The following is a 27,770-nucleotide window of genomic DNA, read 5'->3' as shown; positions in this document are numbered from 1 at the left end:
TGCCAGCCCACTGATAGACAGAGCCATGTCCCAGGGTCTCTGGCTGCAGGGCCTTGGGGGGTTCTGGGGCTAGTGACTGCACACTCGTGTTCAGGGCCTGGTCCTGGGCCCTCTAGTGGACAGAACCGTGTCCAGGGGTGGCTGCAGGCTCAAAGGGTCTTAAGGCAGCAGGCCTGCTGGTGGATGGGGCTGTATCTCCACCTGGCTAATTGCTTGGCCTGACACATCCTAGTACTGGTGCCAAAAGGCTGGTGGGTGGGGCAGGATCTTGGTGCTAATAAATTAGAGGGCAGATTCCAAAATGGCACTTGCCAGCACCAGTGTCCACATGGTAGAATGAGCTCCACAAAATGGCTGCTGCCAGTGTCTATGTCTCTAGTTGCCTCCAGCATCTCAGGGAGGCTCTCCAAGATCAGCAGGTGGGTCTGACTCAGGATACTTTCTTTTTTAAAAAAATTAATTTATTAATTTATTTTTGGCTACATTGGGTCTTCATTGCTGTGTGTGGGCTTTCTTTAGTTGCAGCGAGCAGGGGCTACTCTTTGTTGCGGAGCACGGGTTCTAGGCGTGAGCACTTCAGTAGTTGTGGCATGCGGGCTCTAGAGCGCAGGCTCAGTAGTTGCAGTGCACGGGCTTAGTTGTTCCATGGCATGTGGGATCTTCCCAGACCAGGGCTTGAACCTGTGTCCCCTGCATTGGCAGGCGTATTCTTAACCACTGTGCCACCAGGGAAGTCCCAGCATACTTTCAAATTACTACTTCTGCCCTGGGTCCCAGAGCACGTGAGATTTTGTGTGCATCCTTTAAGAATAGAGTCTCTATTTCCCACAGCCCTCTGGCTGTCCTGAAAGTAAGCCCTGCTAGCCTTCAAAGCCAAATGTTTTGGGGGTTCATCTTCCCAGTGCAGGACCCCTGGGCTGGTGAGCCTGATGCGGGGCTTGGACCACTTGCTACTTGGGCAGGACCTGAGAACCTCTGCTATTGTAATTATCCTCCTGTTTGTGGGTCACCCACCCAGCAATATGGGTCTTGACTATACTGCATCTCCGCCCCTTCTACATGTCTTGTTGTGGTTCCTTCTTTATATCTTTAGTTGTAGAAGATCTTTTACACTAGTCTTCTGGTTTTTCTCATCAATAGTTGCTCTGTAAATAGTTGTAATCTTGGTGTGCCCAGGGGAGAAGGTGAGCTCAGAGTCTTCCTACTCCACCATCTTTGCCACTCCCCTAGTATAAGTCAGTCACTCTTTTATTCAATAAATATCTGTTGAGGGCAAACTGTGTGTCAGGCACTGTGCTAGGACTGGGATATAGTGGACACACAAACAATGGTCCTTGCCTTCATGGAAGTTAGAGTCTGCCCTCAGAAAGCTCTTTTAAGTCTTTTCAAACTTCTACATTCCAAGAGGATCTGCCCCTTCTCTACTCATACTCATTTTCATTTACTTGCTGTTGATTCCTATAGTACCTCTGACAAAATCCAGTAGGGATAGGAGCCTCATGGTCCTCATCAGTTGTCTGGTCTGGGTCTTCAACTCTATCTGGTTGAATGAGAATTCTTCTCTGAATTAGCCCACAGGAGAGGAAAAGATAATGCTAGTACCAAACCAGAAATGGGCAAACACTTTCTCCTGTTTCCATCTTGATTATTGTTTCTTTACTCCTCTCAAGTTATTTGTTTGAGTTGCAGGCTGGGGAAGAGGAGGTCAGCTTACCAATGAGTGGTTCAGGATAGGTTAGAACCAATAGGAAAAGAGTTACTTGCTTATGTTCTAGTCTCATAACCACTTTTCTCCCCTCAACTGCTCCTCATTGTAAAACCAGAAATATTTAACCCAGGTGTCCCAGGTATTGTAATCTAATGTCCAACAGACTTCCTGTGTTTCAGTATAAAGGATAGCTTCTCAACAGGTCTTCTTTCATAAACAGTCCAAATTTATATTCTTGTCTCTAATCTCCAGATTAGACACTTATGTTGGAAATATCTTTGAAAAAATATATTTGGTCATGCCATCCTTTGACTTAAAAACTGTTTGTGTTTCCTTTTTGGTTACAAGGTCTATTATAACTGACACCACCTTCAACAATATGCTTGCTAACTCCACACCATCCATTGCTCCTAGTTACAATAAATTTCTCTATGTCTCTCTATAAGTTGTTTTATCTATCTGAAGTAGCATTCATTGGAAAATGTGCCAAGGACTCTTCCATACGTGGGGGAGTATGACTTGATTCCTTGAAGACCCCACTAAAGTCTAATCATACTTATAAGCTTTTGCACAGTGAAGGAAACCGTAAACAAAATGAAGAGACAACCTACGGAATAGGAGAAAATGTTTGCTAACAATGCAAGCGACAAGGGCTTAATTTCCCAAATACACAAACAGTTCAACATCAAGAAAACAAACACCCAATCAAAAAATGGGCAGAAGACCTAAACAGACATTTCTCCAAAGAAGACATACAGATGGCCAACAGGCACGTGACAAGATGCTCAACACCACTAATTATTAGTGAAATGCAAATAACTACAATGAGGCATCACCTCACACCAGTCAGAATGGCCATCATCAAAAAATCTACAAACAATAAATGCTGGAGAGAGTTTGGAGAAAAGGGAACCCTCTTGCACTGTTGGTTAGAATGTAAGTTGGTGCAGCCACTAAAGAGAATAGTATGGAGGTTCCTTAAAAAACTAAAAATACACCTACCATATGATCCTGCAATCACACTCTTGGGTATATATCCAGAAAAAAACTCTAATTTGAAAAGATAATGCACCCCAATGTTCATAGCACTGTTTACAATAGCCAAGACATACAAATTGGAGTTTTTGGAGCGACCTTTGCAAACCTGTCACTCGGGGTCCTGGAGTGACACGTCCAGCCCATTTTCGAGGTAGAACGCCCCACCTTCCCCTGGGTCTAGCTCCCTCTCTCTCTGGCCTGGGCTTTTTCTCTCCTTAGTCCGACCTCCACGCAACCCCTACGGCTGAGGAGAAAACCAGCCCCATCATTGGTCCCTTCTTGAAGGGGTGGAGCCAGGTTGCGCTCTAACCCGCCGCCGCAAGCCCAGCCGCACCGAGGAGAGCAGAGTGGGGCCGAAGCTGGCGGCGCCGAGGCTCTGAGGAGGCTGCGGGGCGTGTCACACCCCGGCGGGCAGGCGGTGGCAAAAATGCCGTCCTCTGTTGCGTGGCCCCGCCCGCGCCCGGGGCCGTCCCCGGCCTCGCCCTTACCCCTGCTGCTGCTGCTGCTGGAGGTGCTAAGCGGCCCGGTGTGTGGCCGCATCTCGCCTTCGGTGCCCAGGATCTCGCTTCCTATCTCCGGTAAGGCGCGTGCGCCCTGGCCCTTATTCCTTCGCGCCGCGCCCAGACCCCGCCCGCAGGTACCCGAACCCACTTGCCCTCCCCACCCGGGAAGCCGCACCCGGGCCCCCACAGCTCAGCCCACTGCGTCCAGCGCCGCCCAAGCCCCGCCCGGTTGCGGGCGGGACCCCCACTTCGTGCTGCTCCAGCGGGCCGGGCGACTCGGCTCCTACTACCAGACCAGGAGGCTCCCGCGGCCCTTTATTAAGGCAACCGCCCCTCACCGTGCAGACGCGGACCCTGAGGCCCAGGGAGGGGAATGGGGGTTGCCGGAAACCCTCTATTTCGAAGTTTCCTCTCCCTTATTCCTCTCTTCCCTCACATGCACCTGTGTCTGTCACGCCAGCCTGACGCCCATCCTGCTCTCAAACCCATCGGTCTTTCATACTACTCCAAACACCCATCCTTCTGATTACCAGCTCAGCATTTCCATCTGCCCACTTCACAAATTCATTTGGTTATCATCAGTTCTAACCTCCTCCGAGCCTTTTGCCCCTCTCACAACCCTGATTTCCCTAACCCACTTACCGGGCCTCTCATCTCTGACACGAACTCCCATTTTCCGATCCACCATAACCCTCCTAACTTCCTCAACGTTCCCTACTCCCTCTACGCATTCCCTATATTGAGTAGCTGGGAAACGATTCAATGAGTTGATTTAAGATTCTGTTTAAATGATTTTCAAAGTCTTCAGAAGGAAAAAAGGAGGAGGGAGATGTCCTTTTAAAAGATGTGAAAGAAGCCAGGGGATGCCACAAGGTTAAAAGTGATCATTGGAGTGATTCACACTTTAAAGGCTCTTTGTTGAGGTGGGCATGAGTGTAGCTATGAACCTTGTGTTTTTCTCAGTGGGCAGTGAGTGTTAGCAGCTTGGGCAAACAGACCCAGTGAAGCCAAGAGTACATCCTGTTGGGAAAAACTCACAACTGGGTAATAGTAATTTAGAGTCTTCTAAATTACTTCTGTCATTTCAGACCAGTGACATATAGGGATGCTCTGAATCCAGAAGACAAAGTTGTGGTCAGAGCCTGGGTTTCAGTTTGTGTTGGAGCAATAGCCACAACATGGAGTTGAGGTTGCCAGTCTGGGTTCATATCCAGGAATCCAGAGAGGTCTATATGACAAGGCGAGGCAGAGGTGGGGATATGAAGGGTGGTTGGGTGATCCGGGGCTTATACTAAGCATGGGATAGTAGTCAGGATACAGCACAGACATGAGTATGGGTGTGGGAGGATTGGGTGGGTGGGGCTCCATACATCAGCACGTCTAAGAATCCATGGCCATTCTACTAGTCTTGAAGGTAGCTGAGCAGATGAAGCAGGTAGAGCAGAACTGTATTAATTCAGGTCCCCAGAGCCAGAGACTGAGCTAAGAAGGTAAATTCATCCTAACTTATTTGTTACAATCTTTAAATAGATCAGAGTTTTGAATGCTGATATGGGTTTAGATTTGGCCCAAACAGAGCACATGCTTAAAGATGGAAGAAAGGAACCATTTGTGAAATATGTAGTATGTGTCAGATGCTTCCACATATGTTATCTCATTTAATTCTCAACAACCCTGGATGGTGGTGTTTACAGATGAGGAAAGTGATGCTCGGTGAGGGCAAGTAACTAACTCAAGATCATACATCTGGTAAGTGAAAGAGCCACCTTCAAACTTGGGCTGATCCATTTCCAAAGCACATACTCTTCTTGCCCCCTCTACTCTCTTACCTCTGGGTAGAATTAGGGTGAGATCAAGGGTGGTGGGAGAGAGAGGAGATGATCTCTTAATGTGTTGGTGAAAAGAGTGAGACATTTCCCTTCTAAGTAAAAAGGAGTTACTATTAAGTAGTGATTTAAAAAAGAGGATATTTAGAGAGAAAAGTACTTGTACCTTTTACAGGTATTTTCAAATTATGTATCATGTTGCTATGAATAGAAATACATATTAAATAGACTTAATATTTATGCTATTTTAATGAAGTGTTCTGTTTTTATAGAAAAAGCATACTTTATTGTGTGCTAAATACTCTGGCCTCATCAGTTATCTTTCCCTGGGGAAGTTAAATGGTTGGCCTGTCAAGGCTTTGTGTTTGCCCTTAAGGCTGCTAAATAAATGATACTTGGAAGAAAACAAAAATTGGCCCCTTTGGCTTTGCCCTTGTGGACCCAACTCTTATGAAATGATGGCTGATATCACTCTTCACTTTCACCCTCTCTTCCTGCCAGAGGCTGACTCCTATCTCACCCGGTTCACCATCCCTCAGACATACAATTACTCCGTTCTCCTTGTGGATCCTGCTTCCCATGTGCTTTATGTCGGCGCCCGGGACACCATCTTCGCTTTATCCCTGCCCTTTTCAGGGGAGAGACCTCGCAGGGTGAGAGATGAGAGTGGGGAGGAGCTCAGATTCTAGAGCATGTGATTAGCTCCTTGGTTTTATGGCATATGAGGGGGGGTGTTGTGGTAGGAGGGGGAATGTTGGTAAAAAGGAATAAGGGTAGATCGTCAACCTCATTGTCTCAGCTGAGGGTGATGGGGGTGGGTCATGGTGACTGGGGAGGCTATGAGGGAGGTTCATGATGATGGGGAGGAGGCCACAGTGACCAGGGTTCAGGTAGCAGTGGGCAGAGGAATCATTAAAATCACATTAGTCTAGGGCAATAGCTTTCAAACTTTTTTGACCACCCCTTAGTAAGAGATATATGGTACATTTTGACATAGTACACAAAGTATGTACTGAAAAAAAACTTTCTTGAAACAATATCTACTCTCCTATATGTGATACATTCTGATATGTTCTATTTCATTAAAAATAATGGTTGAGATTTCACAATTGATTTCATTACTCATTAATGGGTAGCGACCTCCAGTATGAAAAACAGTGCTCTGTGGTCGGGAGGTTGTCTCTGAAGTTTCCAAATTGATGGAGGTTGTAGAACTGTGTCACCTAGCCTGACTTGGGAGGAATTTGGGTGAGAATCTGGGAGAAATGGTCACTCTTCCTTTCTTAGATTGACTGGATGGTGCCTGAGGCCCACAGACAGAACTGTAGGAAGAAAGGCAAGAAGGAGGTAGGTATAAATCTGGGCCCTGGCCTGAATGTCAGTTGAGGCCTTGGCCCAGCCCTGACTCTGTGTCAGTCCCCTGCAATGCTCCCATCCCAATGGGCCCAGGCAGGGGCTCTAACACCATACCCAGAGCTGCATATAACTGTCCTAACACTACTTTTCCTTGTACCTGCTGCTTCTGATTCTCTCTAACCATCTCTGACCCTTAGGAAGAATGTCACAATTTTGTCCAGATTCTCGCCATTGCCAATGCCTCTCACCTCCTCATTTGTGGCACCTTCGCTTTTGATCCGAAGTGCGGGGTTATTGTGAGTGACAGGGGTGGAAGGACGGGAGGGGTCTTCTGTGAGCGACTATGACAGGGGTCATGCTTAAGGGAACCCTTGTGCATGATAAGCATTGGGGGTGAGGGATGTCCTCATAGGGTAGAGGCTTTGTCTACTGAAGGAGGGTATTAAAGGGAGGGGGAGGGAGGTTGTCTGTAGAAGGTAAGAAATACAAAGTGAAAAGAGGGACGTAGTGGGATGGTGAAGGAAGTGAAGATGCTAGCTGGGCTGTGGGGAGGAACTTCAGAGGCCAGTGGCTCATGTTTTCCTTGTCCTGTGTATGCTTTGTCCAGGGAGCCTGGGTCCATTTCTTAGTCAGCACTGTCCATACCTGTTTCTTCCTCCCATGGCATGTGATTGTCTTTTACCACCTCCTCCCACCTCCTCTGTCAGCCTCATTCTGTGTGGGCTGTGACCCTTTGCTCTCAACAGCTTCTGAGGTCACTGCACACTAACGTAGTACCTGTTGGCCCCATACTCTGGATCTTGCCTTCAAGGTGGGCACTCTGTCAACCATGTTTTCTTCTTGGTCCTGTTCATTGCTGCTAAAGCCCTGGACATCTACAACCTCACACCCAGGCAGGCTTGGGACATGAATACTCCTAATCACATCTAGGTTGGTCATGACCTCAAAAGTCCCTGGGATTGGTGACATCTTAGGAAGGGTGTTAATGTTTTGACTCCTCACCTTTTCTCATCAGTTATCCAGTAGTCAATTACTGTTCCTCTGGCTGCACACATTTGTGACCAGGCCCTGGGATGAGTCAAAAGCCTCACATGTCCTTCATATCACTGGACACTTTTTATCCCTTCCTGCTAGGGGTAGGGGGGAGTGCAACAACTCCCTTTCCTGACCCTGATCCTTAATGGTAGATCTTGACTTGATCCTTCTGCAGCCTGCAGTAGTCCTTGCCACATGGATCTAGTCAGTGTGTAGCTCCAAACCTCTTTGTTAAACATCATCCTTATATTTCTGACTTAAGAATGCTATAATTGTATATGCTTGATTGCCTTAGTCAGTCCCTCTGGGCTCTCCTTGGAGTTAGTTGCGTCTATGTTGAGTTATTTTCATAATGCTGGTGATAGACTCCCTTTTGAGGTGTGAATAGCTCCCTCATCCTGGGAAGGTTTCCCAGTTCAGGGTGGTGTTGAAAATCTCTATATCCCTTCAGGTAACGCTGAGGGCCTAGTTTCCCTACAGTTCTCACAAAGCTCACAGAAGTAGCAGTGGAACTGCAATTGACATATTTGTCCTTTCCTAGTATACATAGGATCAGGGAGCCCATGGGTGTGGATACCAGAGCCATGGTTTACAGATGATGTGATTACTCCAAGTTAGTTCCCCAGGGCCTTCTATTCTTCTTTGGCTCTCTGAGGTGGGACCCTAATGGTTGTTAGATAAGTATCTGGACAGAAAATAATCTGGACATACCTGTCAGGAGTGGTGTGACTTGGACCCCTATCCATTTTTGAGGAATATCAGCAAACAAGAAAGAAGCCAGGGGCCTGTGTACTGCACTCCTACGACTTTCAGCTCTTTTTCTGAACCCTCCTATCCCGCAGGCTCATGAAATGAAGGACCATCCTTTGATCAAGGCTTGTTTGTAGGGGAATATAAGGTACAGCTAACAACTGTGTTAACCCTTTAAGCATCCTGAGACTGCTCTCTAGACTTCCTGAATGTTCTTTTCTACCTTTGTCTTATCCTGCTACCTGGCAATCCCCATCTGCTTGAGCAAGTCCTTGCCTTATCCTTAGTGCTGAACTTCTCATGTCCCAGACTGATGACTTTGAGACTGTGTGTAACAACCTGAGAGCTTTGACTAGCTGATCCAGATATAACAACTTGCTCAGAGTTGATTGCTCAGAGAAATGAAGGTTCTCACAAAAGGAAGTTTAAGCATAGGACCTACCAGTTGCAACAATGTGGAGTGTTGCCCTTCAGTGACAGCTCATCAGACACTGGGGGAAGATATTTTAATTTGTTTTTTTGAGGGAGCTCCAGCAGTTAACAGAAAAAATGTTAGACTTACAACAACAGCAACAGCAACAATGAGAAGACTTCCCATTCAATTGAGTGTCTACTCTGTTGCAGGCTTGGTGCTTGATACTTTACATTCACAATTGAGTTTAATTCTTATCACCATATCATGATATTTATTTATTATGATAATGATGACACATCATGATAGTATTTATTTCCAATTTACATGAATGAAACAGAAGTTCTGAAAAGTTAGGTAAAAGTCTGAGATATATAGCTGGCCGAGGCAGAGCCAAGATTCAAACCCAGGTTTGTCTGGCTCTGCTCTACTACCTTGTCCCTCTAGTCCAGCCTGCACCCTAGAAGAAGACCTTAGCTGGCTTCAATTTCTTGTGACATTTGATTTGTTTCATGTTAACAAGGACCATCTCCCCCTACCCCTCACCCCCAACCTCTTAGGAAAGGTCCTTTATATGCCTTGCACTCTTCTTGGCCAAAGTCAAAGGATGGGTTCTAACCCCACAGCTCAGTGAGAGCCTGCCTACATAGCTCTGGCTTTCAACTTGAGGGACTTGCCTTCACTACAACTCATGCTGATAGGACTGTGCTGACACAATGATGATATAATGAAAAATCTCAACATTCAGATAATGTGGTGTTGTGGTCTTATCCTTTCAGACCTTAATTAAATGTCACTTTGACCGTACAGTAATCATAACCTATGTAGTTAATCGGCTCCCTTGTTCAAAGGCTATAAACCTACATAATGTGATGATGCCATTTGGGGAAACTGGAAGAGGATGAGTTTCAACATGTTCAGTTTTAATAGATCATCTCTGTGAGGAAAGGAAGTCCAGCAGTCAAGTGCAAACATGGACTAGAGTTTGGAAGACATCAGGCTTTAGAGAGTTTGGGGAATGATTTGCATAGAAAGTCTGGGCAGAAATGTGAAAATTGATGAGATCTTTATATGTGAAAAAGACTAAGGATACATGGTTAGAGGCTGGAAAGGAGAAGAGAAACAACCAAAGGAGATAGAGAAGCAACAGATAGGAGGAGGGGCTCCAGGAGGGTAGAATTTCAAGAGTCAAGAAGTAGACTATTTCAAGGAGGGGAGTGAATCAAAAATATCCAATGGTGGGAAAAGATCAAAGAGAATGAGAACTGAGAAAAGGCTCATCCTTTATAAGTCCTTGATGAAATGTAACGGAATAGTTTCAGGCATAATTTGTTTTCTAGGAATAACAGGTGATCCAGGTTTGGTTAGAAGAAGTAGTAGTTTGGGATAAAGAGGCAATGGTGAGCCATTTTTGTCATTCTGTGGCTCAAACATTTATTAAGTCAGTGACTAATAGTCTAGGAATATAAATCTGGGGTGGGTGTAGAGAGTTAATTGCGGGCAAGGCGAGGCAGTGTGGAGAAAAGGAGGCGATAAGACAGGCCACAGCAGCAGGTAATAACCCCATGTTCAGAGTGCCCAAACATCTTGGTAATCTCTCACTGAACTGTCATCTTTCTCCTCTGGCTACAATGTGCCCACCACCACACAGGGCAGATGATTGTGTTTCCATGGGGTCCTCCATCCTGGAAGATTCTTGACCCAGTATTCCCTTTGAGGGGACATCAGATCACATCTCATTTTAACAGGCCTTCTTCAAGGCTCTCTCAGTAAAATAAAACCCTGTTTGCCAACTACAGCAAATAAGTGAGCAGTCAGAATGGGCCAGTGGTACACTTACGCTCAGGGGACATAGACCTATGTTGGTTCTCCAATTACCATCACAGCAATAAGGCTCCAGCAACACCATATGTCCATCCTAGTTTGTGAACTAGAGATATCATGCCTGGTACTTCTTGTCATAACTGATTCCTAACTGGCCATAGTTAACTTCCCTGTCAGTCCAGGTTGAAATCATCCCTGATTTTCATTTTTAGATGTTATCTTGAAGGCTCTCTTAGTGCTGGATGCTCAGCTAAGGTAATGTCTGGCTGGCTCTGTGGAACTCTTACACCACTTGCCCACCCCCGCACCCCAGGTTAGTCCCTCTGGAGTCCCTGGATGAGGAAGACACTTACCAAATTCTCAGATTCTGACCTCAGCTTCAGGTCTTCACTGACTTTGTAGATTCCCTTCCCTCCTTCTGTGTATCCTTGACTCTGGTTCAGTCTTTTATTCGTGGGGTGGGATTAGGTGAAGGATGGCCCTTCTCTCTAGACCCCTGGGCTTCAGATGGTCCTATATCAGCCTGTACTTTTCTTTACCCTTCCTAAGTGCTCCAGCCCTCAGGAGGCCTGCTTTCTTCCCTGGTCCTCCTTATCCTGTAGCATATTCTCCAGCCAGTTGCAAAGCTGGCAGTTCAGCAGCATTTCAGAGGAAAGATCTGCCTTTCAGCCTCTCGGTGTCTTCTAGTGCCATCCTAGGTGTTCCTTCATCAGAGCATGTGGGTGTTGGGTACTAGGGGAATTGAGGGAAGAGGAATAAACTGATGAAAAGAGGGATGGCAGAGGTGGGAAATGCAGGAATGGGTGGTGGAATCAGGAATAGCAGACTGGGAATATGGGGATGGTAGTGGGGGAATGGGAGATGAATGGGAATTGGGTTTTTTCTTCATCTGACCATCTTTGTAATTCTCACCATGAACTTCCCCATGACCTCTAAACCAATTGCCCCCTTCTGGTCTGTAGGATGTGTCCAGTTTCCAGCAGGTTGAAAGACCTGAGAGTGGCCGGGGGAAATGTCCTTTTGAGCCAGCTCAGCGGTCAGCAGCTGTAATAGCTGGTGAGTGGGGAGAGATAAGAACCTGTGACTTCTTGCTGTAATTGCCTCCTTCCCCGCCCTGCTGTTGGAATTTCTGTGTCCTTTCTTTTCTTTCATCAGAATGTCTATTATTCCCACATCTCTTTCTGGCCTTTCCTATTCTTCCCAGAGTGCTTGTGTTCTCCTGCTTTTACCCACAGAATATCATTTCTCTTGCTTTTCTCTAGAGAATGTCACTGTTCACAGTAGACTGTGAATGTTTCCTTTGTTAACCTCATCTCTTTTAGTCATTTTTTCCTGTTTGTAAGAGGAATCTACTACAATGCATATTATAATAAATTTGCAAAAAGTATAAAGAAGAACATAAGAAATCTTTTAGAACAGCACAGTCCAAAAGAACTTTGTGTGATGATGGAATTGTTCTGTATCTTCACTGTCTAATACGGTAGCCACTGGTTACATGTGGCTATTGAGCCCTTGAAATGTGACTAGTGCGAATGAAGGGAAGAATATTAAATTTCATGTAATTTTAATTTAAATATAAATAGCCATTCATACCTAGTGACTACCATATTAGCACAGTTTTAGAGTATTCCTACTCTGAAAACCACTGCTAGTATTTTAGAATATTTCCTTCTAGCCTTTTTAATGTGTGTGTCCACATGCATATATACTCATGCACATATATTTGGCTGGCCAGTCCTTCGTTGCTCAGAAAAATCAGTAATGACTATTAAAGAAATTCTTTCTGTTACTTCCTTCGAACAAACTATATATACATGTAGAGCTGCTCAAGTGTTCAATGGTTCTATCACAGATTATGCCTAAATCTTTTCTGGGGAATGATTGACTAATTCTTTGGTAGCCACTGACTAATTCTTTGGTAGCCACAAAGTGAACTGTTTGTGTGCTACATAGCCTGTATTTTAGGTTAGACTACTCCACATACACTCTCCAAATTCAGTGAGAACCCAGCGATTTTTCTCATGAGTGTAAAACAGGCAGGTGAACAGAAATTTTATGAGTGTGTGTTTTATGAAACTTCTAAATGTCATGCTACATGGATATAATTTTGAATATTGTCATGTGACTTTATATCATAGGCATTTCTATATAATTTAAAAATTCTTTATGAAGAAAAATTTTAATGACATTATGCTACTCAACCTGTGAGCATACCATAATTTAATTAAAGAATTCCAAATTATTTATGTAAATTTATTTTCAAGTTTATTTAGTTCACTTCAAAGTTTTTGCTATTGTCTCTAATACTGTAATGAACATTTTTGTACATAAATTTTTATCCTCATTTTAGATTGTCTCCTTAAGACTCCTGGAAGTGGATTACTATATTAAAGGATGTGAATATTTTACAGCTCATTATCTGTTGCTAATTGAGTTTTTAGAAAGGGTATACCAATTTACACCCTAAATCAGCAGTAAATGAGAGTTTTTCTCACATAAATTTCACCACACTGTTTTGTTGTCATTAAACTTTTTTGTGTGTGTGTGTGCTAATTCAAGGCTAAAAATAGCACCTTTTTAAAAAAATATTTATTTATTTGGCTGTGTCAGGTCTTAGTTGTGACATGCAGGCTCTTCGTTGTGGCTGCAGGCTTCTCTCTACTTGTGATGCGCAGGCTCTAGAGCGCATGGACTCAGTAGTTGCAGCACACGGGCTTAGTTGCCCCGTGGCATGTGAGATCTTAGTTCCCTGACCAGGGATCGAACCCGCTTCCCCTGCATTGGAAGGCGGAGTCTTAACCACTGGATCACCAGGGAAGTCCCAGCACCTTGTTTTAATTTGTATTTTTTTGAATATTAGTGAAGTTGAACATTTTTCATGTTTTAGTACTTATTTTTATTTCTGCTTTGGTCAATCCTCTGCTTATGTTCTTGGGCCAATTATCAGGTAGGATATTAGTATTCCAATCTACACCTTTTCCTTTGTGATTATATTTTTTAAGCTAAATCCTTCTTCAGTTAGAGAGCAGATAAAAATTTTCTTAAAATTTTTTTCCCAAACATTTTAACTCTGATTTATTTGAAACTTATTTTGACAAATGGCATGAGAAGGGAATCAAAATTGATTTTTCCCAACTAACTAATCAGTTGACTTAGCATCATTTATCACACTGTGTTTTTCTTCCTTCACTAAAGTTGCTGTGAACCTTATTATAAAATATCGGACAATATAAATTTTAATTTAAATATTGCACAATATTTTATGAAAAACAAAAATTGGGATATAAGATCTAACATTAAACATTTTTTGTTGTCGTTGTTATGGACCATTTTTAAAGTCTTTATTGAATTTGTTACAGTATTGCTTTCAGTTTTATGCTTTGGCCTTTTGGCCGAGAGGCATGTGGGATCCTAGCTCCCCGACCAGGGATTGAATTGCACCCCCTGCATTGGAAGACAAAGCCTCAACCACTGGACGCTAAACTCTTTTCTTATGCATGACTTTATTTGTAGGAAAAGTCTTAAAAGCTGTACAAATTAAATCACTCTTGGGCTTCCCTGGTGGCGCAGTGGTCAAGAATCTGCCTGCCAAGGCAGGGGACGTGGGTTCGAGTCCTGGTCCGGGAAGATCCCACATGCTGCGGAGCAACTAAGCCTGTGCGCCACAACTACTGAGCCCTAGAGCCCACGAGCCACAACTGCTGAAGCCCGTGCACTTAGAGCCTGTGCTCCTCAACAAGAGAAGCCACCGCAATGAGAAGCCCGCACACCACAACGAAGAGCAGCTCCCGCTCGCCTCAACTAGAGAAAGTCCGCACGCAGCAACGAAGACCCAATGCAGCCAAAAATAAATATAAATAAAATAAATTTATATATAAAAAAGTCACTCTTAGTCATTCAGTTAATGATTTACCTTTTCTGAAACAATGAAATAACAAAAGTTTTTGAAAATGAACATAAAGTATATATCCAGTAAATATATTTGAGTTGTCATTTTTTTCTTTTTTAAATAAGAGTTACAAATTATTTATTTATTTATTTATTTATGGCTGTGTTGGGTCTTCATTTCTGTGCGAGGGCTTTCTCTAGTTGCGGCAAGTGGGGGCCACTCTTCATTGCAGTGCGCGGGCCTCTCACTGTTGCGGCCTCTCTTGTTGCGGAGCACGGGCTCCAGACGCGCAGGCTCAGTAATTGTGGCTCACGGGCCTAGTTGCTCCGCGGCATGTGGGATCTTCCCAGACCAGGGCTCGAACCCATGTCCCCTGCATTGGCAGGCAGATTCTCAACCACTGTGCCACCAGGGAAGCCCCTGAGTTGTCATTTTTATCATTCATCTACAGTTGAAATCAGTGAGACCTTGTTTATATGCATACATATTTGAATAAAAGTTTAGTCAATAGTTTACTTTTCTTAGCTTTATATCAAGCATCTTTGGCAAAACGCTGAGCCAGTCATTAAGATCATTAAGAAAGATTTCACAGGTTTAGCAGTTATGAATGTCTCTTGATTCTACATAATTGTTTATCAACAAAATGACTTCCAATTGCAACAATCTGAAATAATTAAAATACTTTGTTTCAAGCAGTATCTTTAAGTACATTTAACGATCTGTGTGTAATTTCTCTGTGTTCTACTCAGCAAGTGGAACACAGCATGTAGTTTAAGAATACAAATTTCATAGATAAGGTAATTGTATAACAAAGAACATTTTCAAGCAGGTTAAGTCTTTTTTTCCCCCAGGTAATGAAATTCAGTGTTGCCGTTCAGCTGATAATTGATGGAGGTGTCAGAAATCACTTTCTAACAGTTTAGAATGGCTAGCTCAAGACATAGAACCTCCATGGCTTTTTCTGTCTCAGATCCAAGTCATAGTCAATATCAATATTATAAGTTTTCCTCTGAAGTTCTTTATAGGGCTATAATTTAAATTTTTTCTTGGTCTGACATAACACCAATATTTAGTTGGAACTTTTAATGTTGATCCATTGTGTCCTACTGCCCCTTTGTTTTGAAAATAGCAGTATAGAAGATAGTGGCAATATTATTTAAGAATTAGAACCAGAATTCCCAGTTAGGAGCTATACAAATGTCCTTAAGGATAATAGACATATTTTGAAAGAAAAGAGTTTTAGTAATGAAAATATTAGAATATAATGGCAGGAGTATTTCTTATTTTAAATTATAAAAATTGCAATGTGCATTGTGGAAAATTGAGAAAATATAGAAATGTATAAAGAAGAAAGTGAAAAGTTTATTGTAATTCAGTCATCACCAAGTAGCCACTATTATTATTTCGGAGTATTTTCTCATACTCTGTGTGTGTGTGTGCGTGTGCACACACGTGTGCGTATTTATAATAAATTGGAATTGTCATGCATATTTCACTTATTGTATACTGAACATTTTCTCATCATAGAATTTGTTTAATTATTCAAAACTTGATTTTTAGTGATTGTATACTTTTTTATCATATGAATGTAGCACACTTATTTAATTATTCCCATATAATTATACATTCAGATTTTAAAATAAATTATTGCTTTTATAAATAATGCTGCATAAGGAATCCTTTTACATAAATTTTTATGTAAATCCTTTACATGAATCTAATTAATCGCATGAGTCAATCCAAAAAGTAGGATTGCTGGGCCAAAGGATATAAAAGATTTTTATAGTACTTTATGGATTTGGCCAAATTTCTCTCCAGTGAGTCCTACCAGCAGTGATGAGAAGGCCTGTTTCATTACAGCCAGTTAGCCCCAAAAATATAGTTAATAAACATAAAACAGTGACTTTCTCCAGAGTCCAATTTGATGTTTTTGATTTGCATTTCTATTAGTGAGGTCGAACAGCTTTTCATGTGTTTACTGGCACTTGTATTTCTTTAGGAAAAGGTCTCAGATATCTTGTCTTCAAATTTGACATTTATCTGTACTCCACTGAGATAAAATTAACAAAAATGATCTCAGTGTCTCTATTTGCACTATTCCAATTCGGAAAAATGCAGATATTTTGACAGTAATGTTCACATTAGCCTAAGAACATCCGCAACTCCTTCTCAGTCTTCTTTGCAGCATCTTTGTCTTCTGCTCATCCTTTAAATATTCCTTAGACTTAGACTTCCACCTAAGATCCTCTTCTCTTGCATTCTTTGTAATTGTGATCTCAGCCAGCCCCATGGATTCTGTTTCCACTGCATTCTGATGTCTCCCAAATCTGACGCCTTCCAGATCTCCCAAAACTAGCCCCATGGATTCTGTTTCTACCAGATTCTGATGCCTCCCATACATTATCTGGAGCTACAGACCACATATCCAGCTACCTTCCAGACATCTCCACTTAGATGTCCCACAGGAATCTCAAAGTCAGCATGTCCCAAACTGAGCTCATTATCTTCACTCACCTCCCCCAAACCTTCTCCTCGACCAGTGTCCCCTTCTCTGAGTGCATAGTGCCATTACCCACCAAGGTGCCCAAGCTAGAGGCAGTGATTTGTCATCTTTGGTCCTCCCTATCACATTCAATAATAAATAGGGCTCTTATAAAGAAGAGCAGAAGAATGGAGCTTTTGCTTTCTCTTTGGGAACTCATCTTGTGTTTTTCTTGTCTCCTTTTGGTCTCATTGCATCTTGTGATTACTGCATCTGCCAAGGAGCCCTGTATGTGTTCCAGGTTCACTGGGTGCTGCCAGCATTTTGGAGTCAAGCTTATTGCTTAAATCCGTGAGTGTGTACCCCAAGACTAGCATTCACACATCGAAACAAGACAGTTATAGAAATCCTATATGCCAGGAGAGGAAAAGGTAAACACTGCATCTCCAATGATCTGTAATTATGTCCTGATAATAGGCTGTTTAAAAAAAAAAAGAAAAAAAAAAAGGTATCCAGCTGGCATAAACCTTAGATAAGGAAATAGAGAATATTAGGTCAGGAGCTGTCTATCCTGCAAAGCTCTGACCATGAGAAGAAAAGAGAGTGGAAGAAGGCAGGCCAGGGCATGATTAAAACCCTCCTTTTAAAGATAATGAGTGATAATTCCTATTATAAACCTTCTTTAAAAGTGAGCATTTTGATACCAGAGTGAAAATTTGAACCCCTCCACCTCCAGGGTGTAGTGAAATATTCACTGCCATGGCTTATATCCTAGTCTGTCAGTGTTGGGTTGCTAACATATCTGGGAGGTCTATGTTCACAGGCTTTACATCTGAGCAAGTAGAGATCTATTTCTGCACATAATTGTCATTTTTCTTTGGCTGTGATTCTTCATCTTTGTGGCTTTCAATCTTGTTTTTCCTCATATTTCCAAAATGACAGTATCTTAATTTTTGGGGTTATAAAAGTAAAAGGTGCTAACTACAAAAAACATTCAGTGAATACAGAAAAGTAGAGAGGAGAAAATAAAAATTACTTGTAATTTCATTAGTCAGAAACAAACATGAGTAACACTGTCCAGTTGTAGCTCCTTCAATCTTGCCTGCACCTACAGACATATATACATATTTTTTAAAAATAGGGTTGAATTATACCGTGTGTTTTTTTCTAACCACCTTGCTCACTAAACTCAGCAACGTGGGCATCGGTCTCTTTGGCATATCATCTTTTGCCAATAGCAGATGTATGTTTTCATGTTTGCTAGCTTGATCTAGTCAGTAATAACTTGCCAAACAACTGCACATACAGGGATATTTTATTGTATGAACAGTGCAACAGAATATTTGAAATTGACTGTTCTGGAAAATTCAGGGCATGTGGTGATCTTGTGTCCTCCTGTGGACTTCTGCCCTCGTGACTGTGATGGCTGTTGTTCCTTTTCCTCTGTGTGTGTGTGAAGATTGTGTTGTAAGCCCCTTAGTACTCGTGGAACACCTGAAGCCCTGCTACTCCCTCCCAAAGTGTCTGATCCCTCCTGCTGTCCCTTTGTGACCCTCTGCTCTCTCCGCTGAGTGAGTGTGCTCTTCAGCAATCCTAGGCTCCAGAGTTGCTGACTGCCCCCATTTAACCCCTTAGAAAGTTTTGGGACTTTACCTCCGTCCACCACTGGGTCCTTGCATTGTTGTCTGTGGTCCTTTACCGTTTCCAGAATATTTATGAGTGTTCCCCCTCAAACACATCAAGTCATGCTTCCAAAATATTCATAACTGTCTCTTCCACCACATCTCGCCCATTCTCAGGGTATCCATGACACAGCTTCTGTCAAGAGTTTTGGTTTTAGAGTGTTTTGTGTATAATGCTTTTAGGAAAATTTTCATTTCAATTCTGGCTTCTGTGTCATGTTTTTCCCCCTGGAACTACTGAGGATTGGCTTATTTGCTGCTCCATTAGCTGCCAGAACCTTTGCCCAAAATCTGATTTTCTCCCTCATGAAATACTCTGGAAGGGAATGGGATGCCATTTTATAGTTGTGGCCCCCCTACCTTATGGCAACAAATCAAGCATATGGCCCCCTGAGGTTCCTAAGGAGCTGCACCTAACACATATTGAATACCAGCCGTGCACCAGGCCCTACCTGGGGCTCTCTTTTTATCTCATTTAACCCTCAGCACTGCTCTGGGTGGAAGGTGGTATTATCCCCATTCTACATTTGAGGAACCTGAGGCTTAGGAAGGGTAATTGCCTAAGATCATACTACTAATAAGTATTCAGAGTTCAAACCCAAGCCTTCCTGACTCCAAAGTGCTTGGATTCTTTTCACAAACTCGAGTGATAGTATAGTCTTCCCTCCCACCCAGTAAGGAAGGGGGTTTCTAATTCTCTACTATTGCCCTCAGAGGGCTCCTGACCCTTTTTTTGCTCTGCATTAAGTGTTTTTAAGTGTTAGTGGTTATCATTTCAATGCCTGAGACATGCAGCTTCACAGGAGCATCTATGAGTCCAGGACGTAGTGCTTCCTTCAAGGTGGCCCTGCCCTCTGCTGCCTCCCTCGGTGCACATGACCCCGCGGCTCTTGCTGGGGTTTCTGGGCACCAGCCTCCAGCACTCCAGCCTTGCTTGCTTCTCCAGCCTCTCTGACTCTTCTGAGTTAGTGCTCTTCTGAGTTTCCTTCAAATGATGGTGCCCCAGGGCTCTCTCTCGCTTTCCTTTTCTCCCTGGCTTTCACGTTCCTGTCGTAACTTAAGCATGACTCCCAGGTTGCCTGACTCTGGCCCTTTCGTCCACACCCTTCTGTTCGATTGCCTTCCAGCGACTCCAACCAGGTGTCCCGAAGGCGCTTCAACCTTAGTGGGTCCAACAAATGAACTCACCTCCTCTCCAGCCACCTCCTTTATGAGCCTTATGTCATTTCTTTGCTTGGTTCATAATATCATAATCTACTATTATCCGTCTTATAAACGGAAACCTTAGAGACATTATTTTACTCCATTCTTTCACATCTCATACTCAGCTGATGTTCAAATCTTGTTAATGGGATCTACCTCAGAAATATCTCCCAAATCCAGCCCCTTTCTTTCCTCTGCCAGTGCCTTAGTCCTTCTCTGTTCTTGCCAGGACTGTGTGAAGGCCCTTTTAACTAGCATTTTCTTCCTAAAAAACAAAACTAATTATGTCATGCCTCCTCAAGAAAATCTCTGCAGTTTTGCCCTCACCTTTAGGATAAAGTCCACATTTTCCTGGCATGGAAGAGCAGATTCATCACAATTGGGTGCCTATCTCTGCACCTCTAGCTCATCTCTGCTCACTTGCCCAGCAGCCCCTGTGCCCCGCTGGAGCTCCAGCCATGGGGAGTGCCCCCATATCCCTGAACATGGCTCCCCTCTTCCCCACTTGCCTGTCTTCCCCCTGAAGTCCTTCTACCTGGCAAATGGCTCATTCTTCAGAGCCAGCTCAGATGTGACCTCTGAGATGCTGCTCCCCCAGTTAGATGTGGCTGGGTCCTCCTCTGTGCTCCTACACACATCTGTGAGTCCACGCCTCTTGGTATCTGATTACGTTTGTCTTCTGGACTCAAATGGGAATTCTTGGGGGGCAGAGTGACGTGCTTAGCACCCAGCGCAGTGCCTCTTACGTAGTAGGTGGTGAAGGAATGCTTCTCTGTTCTCTCCACAGTCCCTGTGATACTCAAAACTCCACCAGGGGTTTGTGACCTTCTTGTTCCCTGAGTCATTGTCTCCACTCATGTCCGAGCCCTTGGCAGTGTTGCTCAGAGTGGCTATAGTTCTCTCACATTCAGCCCACAGAACTGCACCTCCCCTTCCTTCCCAGAATGCCTGTGATTTCTCTCTTTTCCAATCCCCACCATCCCTAGAGCACCTCTGCACCTCCACTGAACCAGGAGGGAGGATCTGATTCCTCATTGTTTCCTCTGGCTGGCTGTGAAATATCCAGAAATCCCCTAGGTTGGTGTTTCTCAAAGTGAGGTCTTTATCACCCACATCAGAGTAACTCTGACTGCTTGTTTGAAACGTAGTTCTTGGGCCAACCCCCAACCGTACTGAGTGAGAATTGCTGGGCCCAAGGCCCAGGAATCTGCATTTTGATCAATTCCCTAAATGATGCTAGTATACCCTAAAGTTGTGACTTGTTCCAGGGCAGTATACACCCCCTAATGCTCAGAAAGAACAGTAGTTCCCTCAGACATTTACCATAGTGGGAGAACTTAAGTAAGATGGGAACATGCTGCAAAGCAAACCTCTTCCTGGAAAGTTACCTTGTAATTATAGGGTAGAAAAGTCCTTAAAAATGACAACAGCAAGAAACAGACCAACGAAAAATATCTTGCTTTCCACAGGGATAGCTTCTATTCTTCCTTCATATACATGAACATTCCAGCAGTTTTTCCTTAACACTGGTTCCCGTTACTGCCCCGGAGCACTTTATTTCTGTTTATTTTAAGTGAGGTAATGCCTGTCGTGCTTAGCATTGCCTGGCACTTAATGGGTGCTCAGCCCCTGAGGGTTCTGGCACCTGCTTTGCTCCCCGCTCTGCCTGTGACCCTTTCTGAAAGCTTCCTCAGTGCGTCTGACAGTCCACCTCCTCCCTGTTGCCCTGCAGGGGGCGTCCTCTACGTTGCCACTGTGAAAAACTACCTGGGGACGGAGCCGATTATCTCCCGGGCTGTGGGTCGTGCTGAGGACTGGATTCGGACAGAGACCTTGCCATCCTGGCTTAACGGTGGGGAGAGGGCAGAGGGGGTGTGGTGCTGCTCTGGGGACAGAGTGGGTGGAGGCTGGGTGGTGGCCCCAGGCTATGTCTGTGGGATCTGAGGCCACGGGTCTCCCCAGCCCCAGCCTTTGTTGCAGCAGTGGCCTTGAGCCCAGCCGAGTGGGGGGATGAAGACGGAGACGATGAAATCTACTTCTTCTTTACGGAGATTTCCCGAGCTTTTGATTCATACGAACGCGTTAAGGTCCCGAGGGTGGCCCGTGTGTGTGCGGTGAGACCTTGATCCCAGCTGTCTGTCTTGTTTTCTGCTCTGCCTGTCCTCCTGTCTTTTCCTCTGGTCTCTGTATTTCTCCTCTGTCTCCTGTTTTGATGGGCAGTGACTACTTTTCTGGGAACTTGAGGAATGTGGCAAAAGGGCTCTGGCCTCTTTTACCCGCTTATTATCCCGTATGACACTGTAGTGTAGAGGTTAAAGGAAGGAACTGTTGACAGACCTGGGTTCAAGTCCCTGCTACACTGCTTACTGCCTGTGTGACTCTGGCAGTGTCGATTTGAGGACTAAATGAGGTAACTTATGTAAAGCACGTAGTGCAGAACTTTATAAGTGCACAATAAACACAATAAACATCATTGTTGTGATCCTGCCCACCCCATACCTCATTGTCCTTCTCAGTTACTCTGTATCTCTGTCCTTGCATTTCTATGCATCTGTCTCCCTATCTGTCTGTGTCTGGGGGAAACTTGTATTGGTCTCCACAGTCCTCCCCTAATGTTGGTCTTCTAAAGAGAACTTCCTATGTGCTTGTCACCCCAGGGGGACCTTGGGGGCCGGAAGACCCTCCAGCAGAGGTGGACGACCTTTCTGAAGGCTGACCTGCTGTGTCCAGGGCCTGAGCATGGCCGGGCCTCCAGTGTCCTGCAGGACATGGTCATTCTTCGACCTGAGCATGGAGCGGGGACGCCCATCTTTTACGGCATCTTTTCCTCCCAGTGGTGAGGGGGTCCTGATGTGGAGAGTTACAGGGTGGGAGATACCTGGGGTTGGTGCAGGTCAGTGCGGTCTCCTCCAGAGGGGGTGGACTCTCCATGGAGCCCTGCTCCTTCTGCTGTGAAGCAGGCTGCATAGCTCCCTGTGCGTTTCTCATGGGTCATCTCATTTGACAGGGGATGAGTTGCCTCCCCTAGTTCCCTCTAAATATCCAGCTCCAACCTGTGACTCTTCCAGGGAAGGGGCTGCCATCTCTGCTGTCTGTTCCTTCCTACCACAAGACTTTCGGACAGTGCTGAATGGTCCCTTCAGAGAGCTTAAACATGACTGCAACAGGGGACTGCCTGTCATGGACAATGATGTACCCCAGCCCAGACCTGGAGAGGTGAGGGGGCTGGGGCAGTTCTTCACCTCACGCTCGAATTGCCCCATTAGGACAAGGGCCCAACTAAGCATCACAGACGCTTCCTGGCCCCTGGGAAGCTTTGTCACTCATCCTGTGTTTCCTTTAGTGCATCACCAACAACATGAAGCTCCAACAGTTTGGCTCGTCGCTCTTCCTGCCTGACCGTGTGCTCACCTTCATCCGGGACCACCCACTCATGGACAGGCCAGTGTTTCCGGCTGATGGCCACCCCCTACTGGTCACTACAGATACAGCCTACCTCAGAGTCGTAGCCCACAGGGTGCCCAGCCTCTCAGGGAAAGAGTATGATGTGCTCTATCTGGGGACAGGTATGTTTAATAGCCAAGCAAGTTGCCCATCCAGTGCACACAGGTTGTCGCCATAGAGAGGGTCCCATGCATACAGGTATCAGAGTCCCAGGCACAGGTACAGTTATGTTATTATGTCTTGCCCCTTGCTTGCTTCCTAGAGGATGGACACCTCCACCGAGCAGTGCAAATTGGAGCCCAGCTCAGTGTTCTTGAGGATCTGGCCTTATTCCCAGAGCCACAGCCAGTTGAGAATATGAAATTGTATCAAGTGAGTTGTAGATTTTGGCGAGTCTGGTGGGGAGACATCTGAGTCCAGAGCCAATCTGTGACATTGAAGTCTGGGAGATCCAGCGTGTTTCTCTTCCTCACTCCCTTTCTGTAGAGCTGGCTCCTGGTTGGCTCCCGTACTGAGGTGACACAAGTGAACACAACCAACTGTGGCCGTCTACAGAGCTGCTCAGAGTGCGTTCTGGCCCGAGACCCTGTCTGTGCCTGGAGCGTTCGGCTAGCTGCGTGTGTGGCCCACACTGGAGAGCATGAAGGGTGAGGGTGGCTGCACTGGTTCCTTGCCTGATGTCCCCAGGCTCTGGCCTATCCATATGTCTGTGTCTGTTTCCCATGGGTTAATGCTGCCCTCTCTCTCTCTCTCTCTCTCTCTCTGTGTGTTTCTTAGTGTCACTTGTGTGTCCGTCTGTCAGTCCATACTAACCATCTCTCTGTCCTCATCAATGTCCCTGCCTCCCTGCTGGACCTGCCCTGACTGTGTGGTTGATTTCCACGTTGCCATACGCTTCTCAGTTTTCATTTTTTTTTTTTTTGGCCGCACCACACGGCATGTGGGATCTTAGTTCCCCGACCAGGGATCGAACCCGCACCCCCTGCGTTGGAAACGTGGAGTCTTAATTAACCACTGGACTGCCAGGGAAGTCCCTCAGTTTTCATTTTACAAGTGCTCTTAGAAGTGTTTTCACAGTTGACAACTCCCCTCCTTCCTTCCTTGAAAAACTATCCTGTTGCTTTCTATGACTCTGCATTCTCCTGGTTTTTCTCCCTACCTCACTCTCCAGTCTGTCTCCCTTACTGATTCCTTTTCCATCCAGCTTCTGAATGTTGATATTCCTCAGGGTTCAGTCCTTCTCTTTACACTTTCATGCACTTTCTAGGTGATTTCATTCTCATTGTATTCAGTACCAACTGAGTGCTGGTGACAACCACAGATGTATCTTTAGCTGAGCTATTTTGTGAAACAGAAAGCCATCTCACTGACCCTCACAGAAATTTCATTAGCTTTGATAGAAAAGAAGTTTTCTCTTTCTCTTAACAGAGAAATCTTTTAACAGAGATTTCCAGAGAAATCTTGTGGTTGTGGACCACCAGCTATACTTCTTGGAAGGTTCCTGTGTTTCTTCCAAAGTACCCCACCAAACATCTTTCTGACAGACCTAGTGCAAATTTAATTCTCTGTAGTCTGCTAGAAATATTTGTAGAATTTGACATGGCAAATGTCATGAGTATAAGAGGTATTGGGGAAAAATTTAGTGATGAAGAGAATGTTGACTGGTAATTCTAGAGGTGATTTATGAGATGATGGGAGGTGCAATTGGCGAGTGAATATTCAGTACTGAGGAGGGTAAGGGGGTGTTTTTTTTTTTTTTTTTTTTTTTTGGTAAGGGGGTGTTGACACTGGATTTATCAAGTATTCTCTTCTTTATAGGCTGGTTCAAGACATAGAGTCAGCGGATGTCTCTTCTTTGTGTCCTAAAGAGCCTGGAGGTCTGTATGGTTTAGGGAATGTGGGTAGAGTGGATGTAAAGGACCTAGAAAGTTATGTTTTTGGACCTAGTTTAAAACTTGTATCCTGGAAGTTATGGCAGCCTTACTCTCTTTGGGAATCCCCTTTTTAGCTTTGTGTACCATGGCCCCTTCTCATATCTTGTATCACCCCACATTTCTCTCTAACACCTCCAACCTACAGCCTCACCACCTTTTGTGCTTTTGCTGTCTCTGCAGAACACCCCGTGGTGTTTGAAGTTCCTGTGGCTACAGCTGCACATGTGGTCTTGCCATGTTCCCCGAGCTCAGCCTGGGCATCCTGTGTGTGGCACCAGCCCAGCGGAGTGACTGCACTCACCCCCCGGCGGGATGGGCTAGAAGTGGTGATATCCCCAGGGGCCATGGGTGCTTATGCCTGTGAATGTCAGGAAGGTGGGGCCGCTCGTGTGGTAGCTGCTTACAGCTTGGTATGGGGCAGCCAGCGGGGCGCTCCAAGCCGGGCTCACATAGTGGGGGCTGGACTGGCAGGCTTCTTCCTGGGAGTTTTTGCAGCATCCCTGACTCTCCTCCTGATTGGTTGGCGTCAGCAGCGACAACGACAGAGGGAACTTCTGGCTAGAGACAAGGTGGGCTTGGACCTGGGGGTCCTACCATCTGGGACCACAAGCTACAGCCAGGACCCTCCCTCTCCCTCTCCTGAAGATGAGCGGCTGCCCCTGGCCCTGGCCAAGAGGGGCAGTGGCTTTGGTGGCTTCCCTCCACCCTTTCTGCTTGATCCTTGCCCAAGCCCAGCCCACATTCGGTTAACTGGGGCTCCTCTAGCCACGTGTGATGAAACATCCATCTAGGGCTGGGCACATAACCACTCGTGCATGAGTGACGACTGGATGGAATGACCATTGGGACGCTGGGGGTCGATGGTCATGGAAGATCGTTATGGCCTCTGAGTTTTCTTTGGCTTTTTGAATGATCACTTCGAATTCCCTGTCTGCCTTTTCTGGGCCTGGGTGGGCTCAGGGCCAGGGCTTTGCCTGATTCCCATAAGAGATCAGAATTGCTCTTGCACTGAATCAGGACTTTTCCTGCCCCTGCCCTCTCAACCCCTATGACCCCTTCAGCCCACTATCTTGGGCCCATTAGTTTGGGGCTAGGCCCCAGGACATTGCTGTGACTTTGCTTTCCGGTTGGGCCCTGGCCAGAAGGAGGAGCCGTGGAAGTGCTAGGGGCCTAATGTGTACTGACTCCTTTTGCTGGTTCTCCCAGTTTATCTCATTCTCTGTGGAGAGTGCATGATTCCCAAACTGCAACATGCAATCTCTGCCCTGAGATCTACCCCATCCCAGTTTCCCTTCTTCCATGAAAGAGCATGTGTAAATACACGGATGTTCATAGGTGACCTGGACACATGTGCATGGATGACTAGGCCAATGCTCTGGTGTATTCATGGGAGGTTGAGAGGGTCAGGTTGGAATGAGGGCAATACCTACAGGACTTGAGACCCTGTAGCCAGTGAGGGAATGGCTCTCCTTTCTAAAAGGAGAAAACCACTTCCCTGTCTCCATCACCTCTCACAGCCCTTCTGTTGAGTAGAGAAAAACTCCCAAAGTGACCTTCTGGGTGGGAAAGGCAATGGTACATCTGACCCCATCTTTCTCTTTGTTTTTGCCTCCTGGCTGCCACCAGTGCCATGCACAGCTGCTCTTTCTCTGGCTAGAACCCTTTCCTTGGCTTCTATTGAAACTTTACAACATTCTAAATATCAGGGGATGAAAAAAGTGGAACAATCATGGGAAATACAAGCCGCACAAAGATAGGTTTGTATCAGTGACTTTATGACTTTACTCAGGTTGATACCCTTGCTCTAAAGCAGGAGTTCACCTGGGGTCCATGGCCTCCCTGAAATCGCATGCAAGATGCTGTCTGTATATGTGTGTCTGTATTTTTCTGGTGGTGGTGGGGCTTGGTTTGTGACTCTCATTAGATTCTCAAGCCTTAACAAAGTTAAAGGACCACTGCCCCAAGGTCACCACATGTTGGCCAAGCTGAGGTGGTGCCAGGCAGGGGCAGCTCTTCCTGCCCTTTGGCCAGCCCCTGGACTGGCAGCCGCTGGATACCTTCTTGTTGCTCCGTTTCCTGGAAGGTGGGCTCTGTGCATATTTGAAGACACTGTCAGCTCTCACCAAATTTAAAGACCTCTTCCTGCTTCACAACTCTCAGATGCTCTGGGCTTCTCCTGCTCAGTTCCTGTCTTGGCCTGTGAATGTGCCTCATTCATCCCTGCTGAGGGACTCCCTTGGGATCCAGTGAATGGTCCAGCCTTTCCCAGTTGAAGTTTTCAGCTCTACTTTCCTTGGCAGCAGCCTGTGAACTACTCAAGAGTCCCCTTGGGTTTTGAATTATCAATGGTTTTGCCATTAATAAGTGTATGTTCCTCAGCAAGTAATCTAACCTTGGAACTATGGCTTACTCATCTGTAAAGTGGGGATAATAATACCTACCTCAGGGTTGCTGCAAGGATTAAATGAGAGAACATGTAAACAATAAAGCACTCTCTATACCAGTAGAGGTTGTTATTATAAAATTTGGCCTATTCTGCCATAATCATATAGCTTAACCATCTGATAAGCATGACACATGCAGTCACTTTAAGCCTCATTTGGTGGGAGGAGAGTCATTGCCTCACACAGACATCCTGTCCTGGGTCATCTCTGGTGAGATCTTAGCTGCCAGTGTCTAGGTTT

At 45.2% G+C, this 27,770-nt stretch overlaps 1 protein-coding gene across 5 annotated transcripts; it reads left to right on the top strand.

The window, feature by feature from the left end:
* SEMA4F (ssemaphorin 4F) lies at positions 1-27,592 on the top strand. Of its 5 annotated transcripts, none has more exons than XM_082428048.1 (14): positions 1-3,324; positions 5,577-5,728; positions 6,363-6,422; positions 6,629-6,727; positions 11,415-11,508; positions 21,441-21,560; positions 21,671-21,822; positions 22,366-22,544; positions 22,777-22,924; positions 23,052-23,274; positions 23,415-23,524; positions 23,639-23,799; positions 24,971-25,029; positions 25,267-27,592. In XM_082428048.1, exons 1-14 carry the CDS (start codon positions 3,174-3,176, stop codon positions 25,875-25,877), a joined length of 2,319 nt encoding a protein of 772 aa, XP_082284174.1. In that variant the 5' UTR covers positions 1-3,173; the 3' UTR covers positions 25,878-27,592. The 5 variants fall into 5 exon arrangements, with proteins under 5 accessions (XP_082284174.1, XP_082284176.1, XP_082284175.1 ...); XM_082428051.1 differs by lacking the exon at positions 1-3,324 and adding an exon at positions 3,340-4,998; XM_082428050.1 differs by lacking the exons at positions 6,629-6,727; positions 11,415-11,508 and adding an exon at positions 20,695-20,785.
* The last annotated feature ends 178 nt before the right edge of the window (positions 27,593-27,770 follow it).

The sequence above is a fragment of the Balaenoptera physalus genome (assembly GCF_965194825.1).
Source record: "Balaenoptera physalus genome assembly, chromosome: 15".
In the NCBI taxonomy this organism is placed as follows: Eukaryota; Metazoa; Chordata; class Mammalia; order Artiodactyla; family Balaenopteridae; genus Balaenoptera; species Balaenoptera physalus.
This window is presented reverse-complemented; position numbering and strand designations above follow the sequence as displayed.

Excerpts from the sequence above, each read along its gene's own strand:
- SEMA4F (XM_082428048.1), top strand. The coding sequence starts at position 3,174 with ATGCCGTCCTCTGTTGCGTGGCCCCGCCCGCGCCCGGGGCCGTCCCCG. Across the intron at positions 21,561-21,670 it reads CTTGCCATCCTGGCTTAACG|CCCCAGCCTTTGTTGCAGCA; the intron begins GTGGGGAGAGGG and ends GGGTCTCCCCAG. Across the intron at positions 22,545-22,776 it reads GGCATCTTTTCCTCCCAGTG|GGAAGGGGCTGCCATCTCTG; the intron begins GTGAGGGGGTCC and ends TGACTCTTCCAG.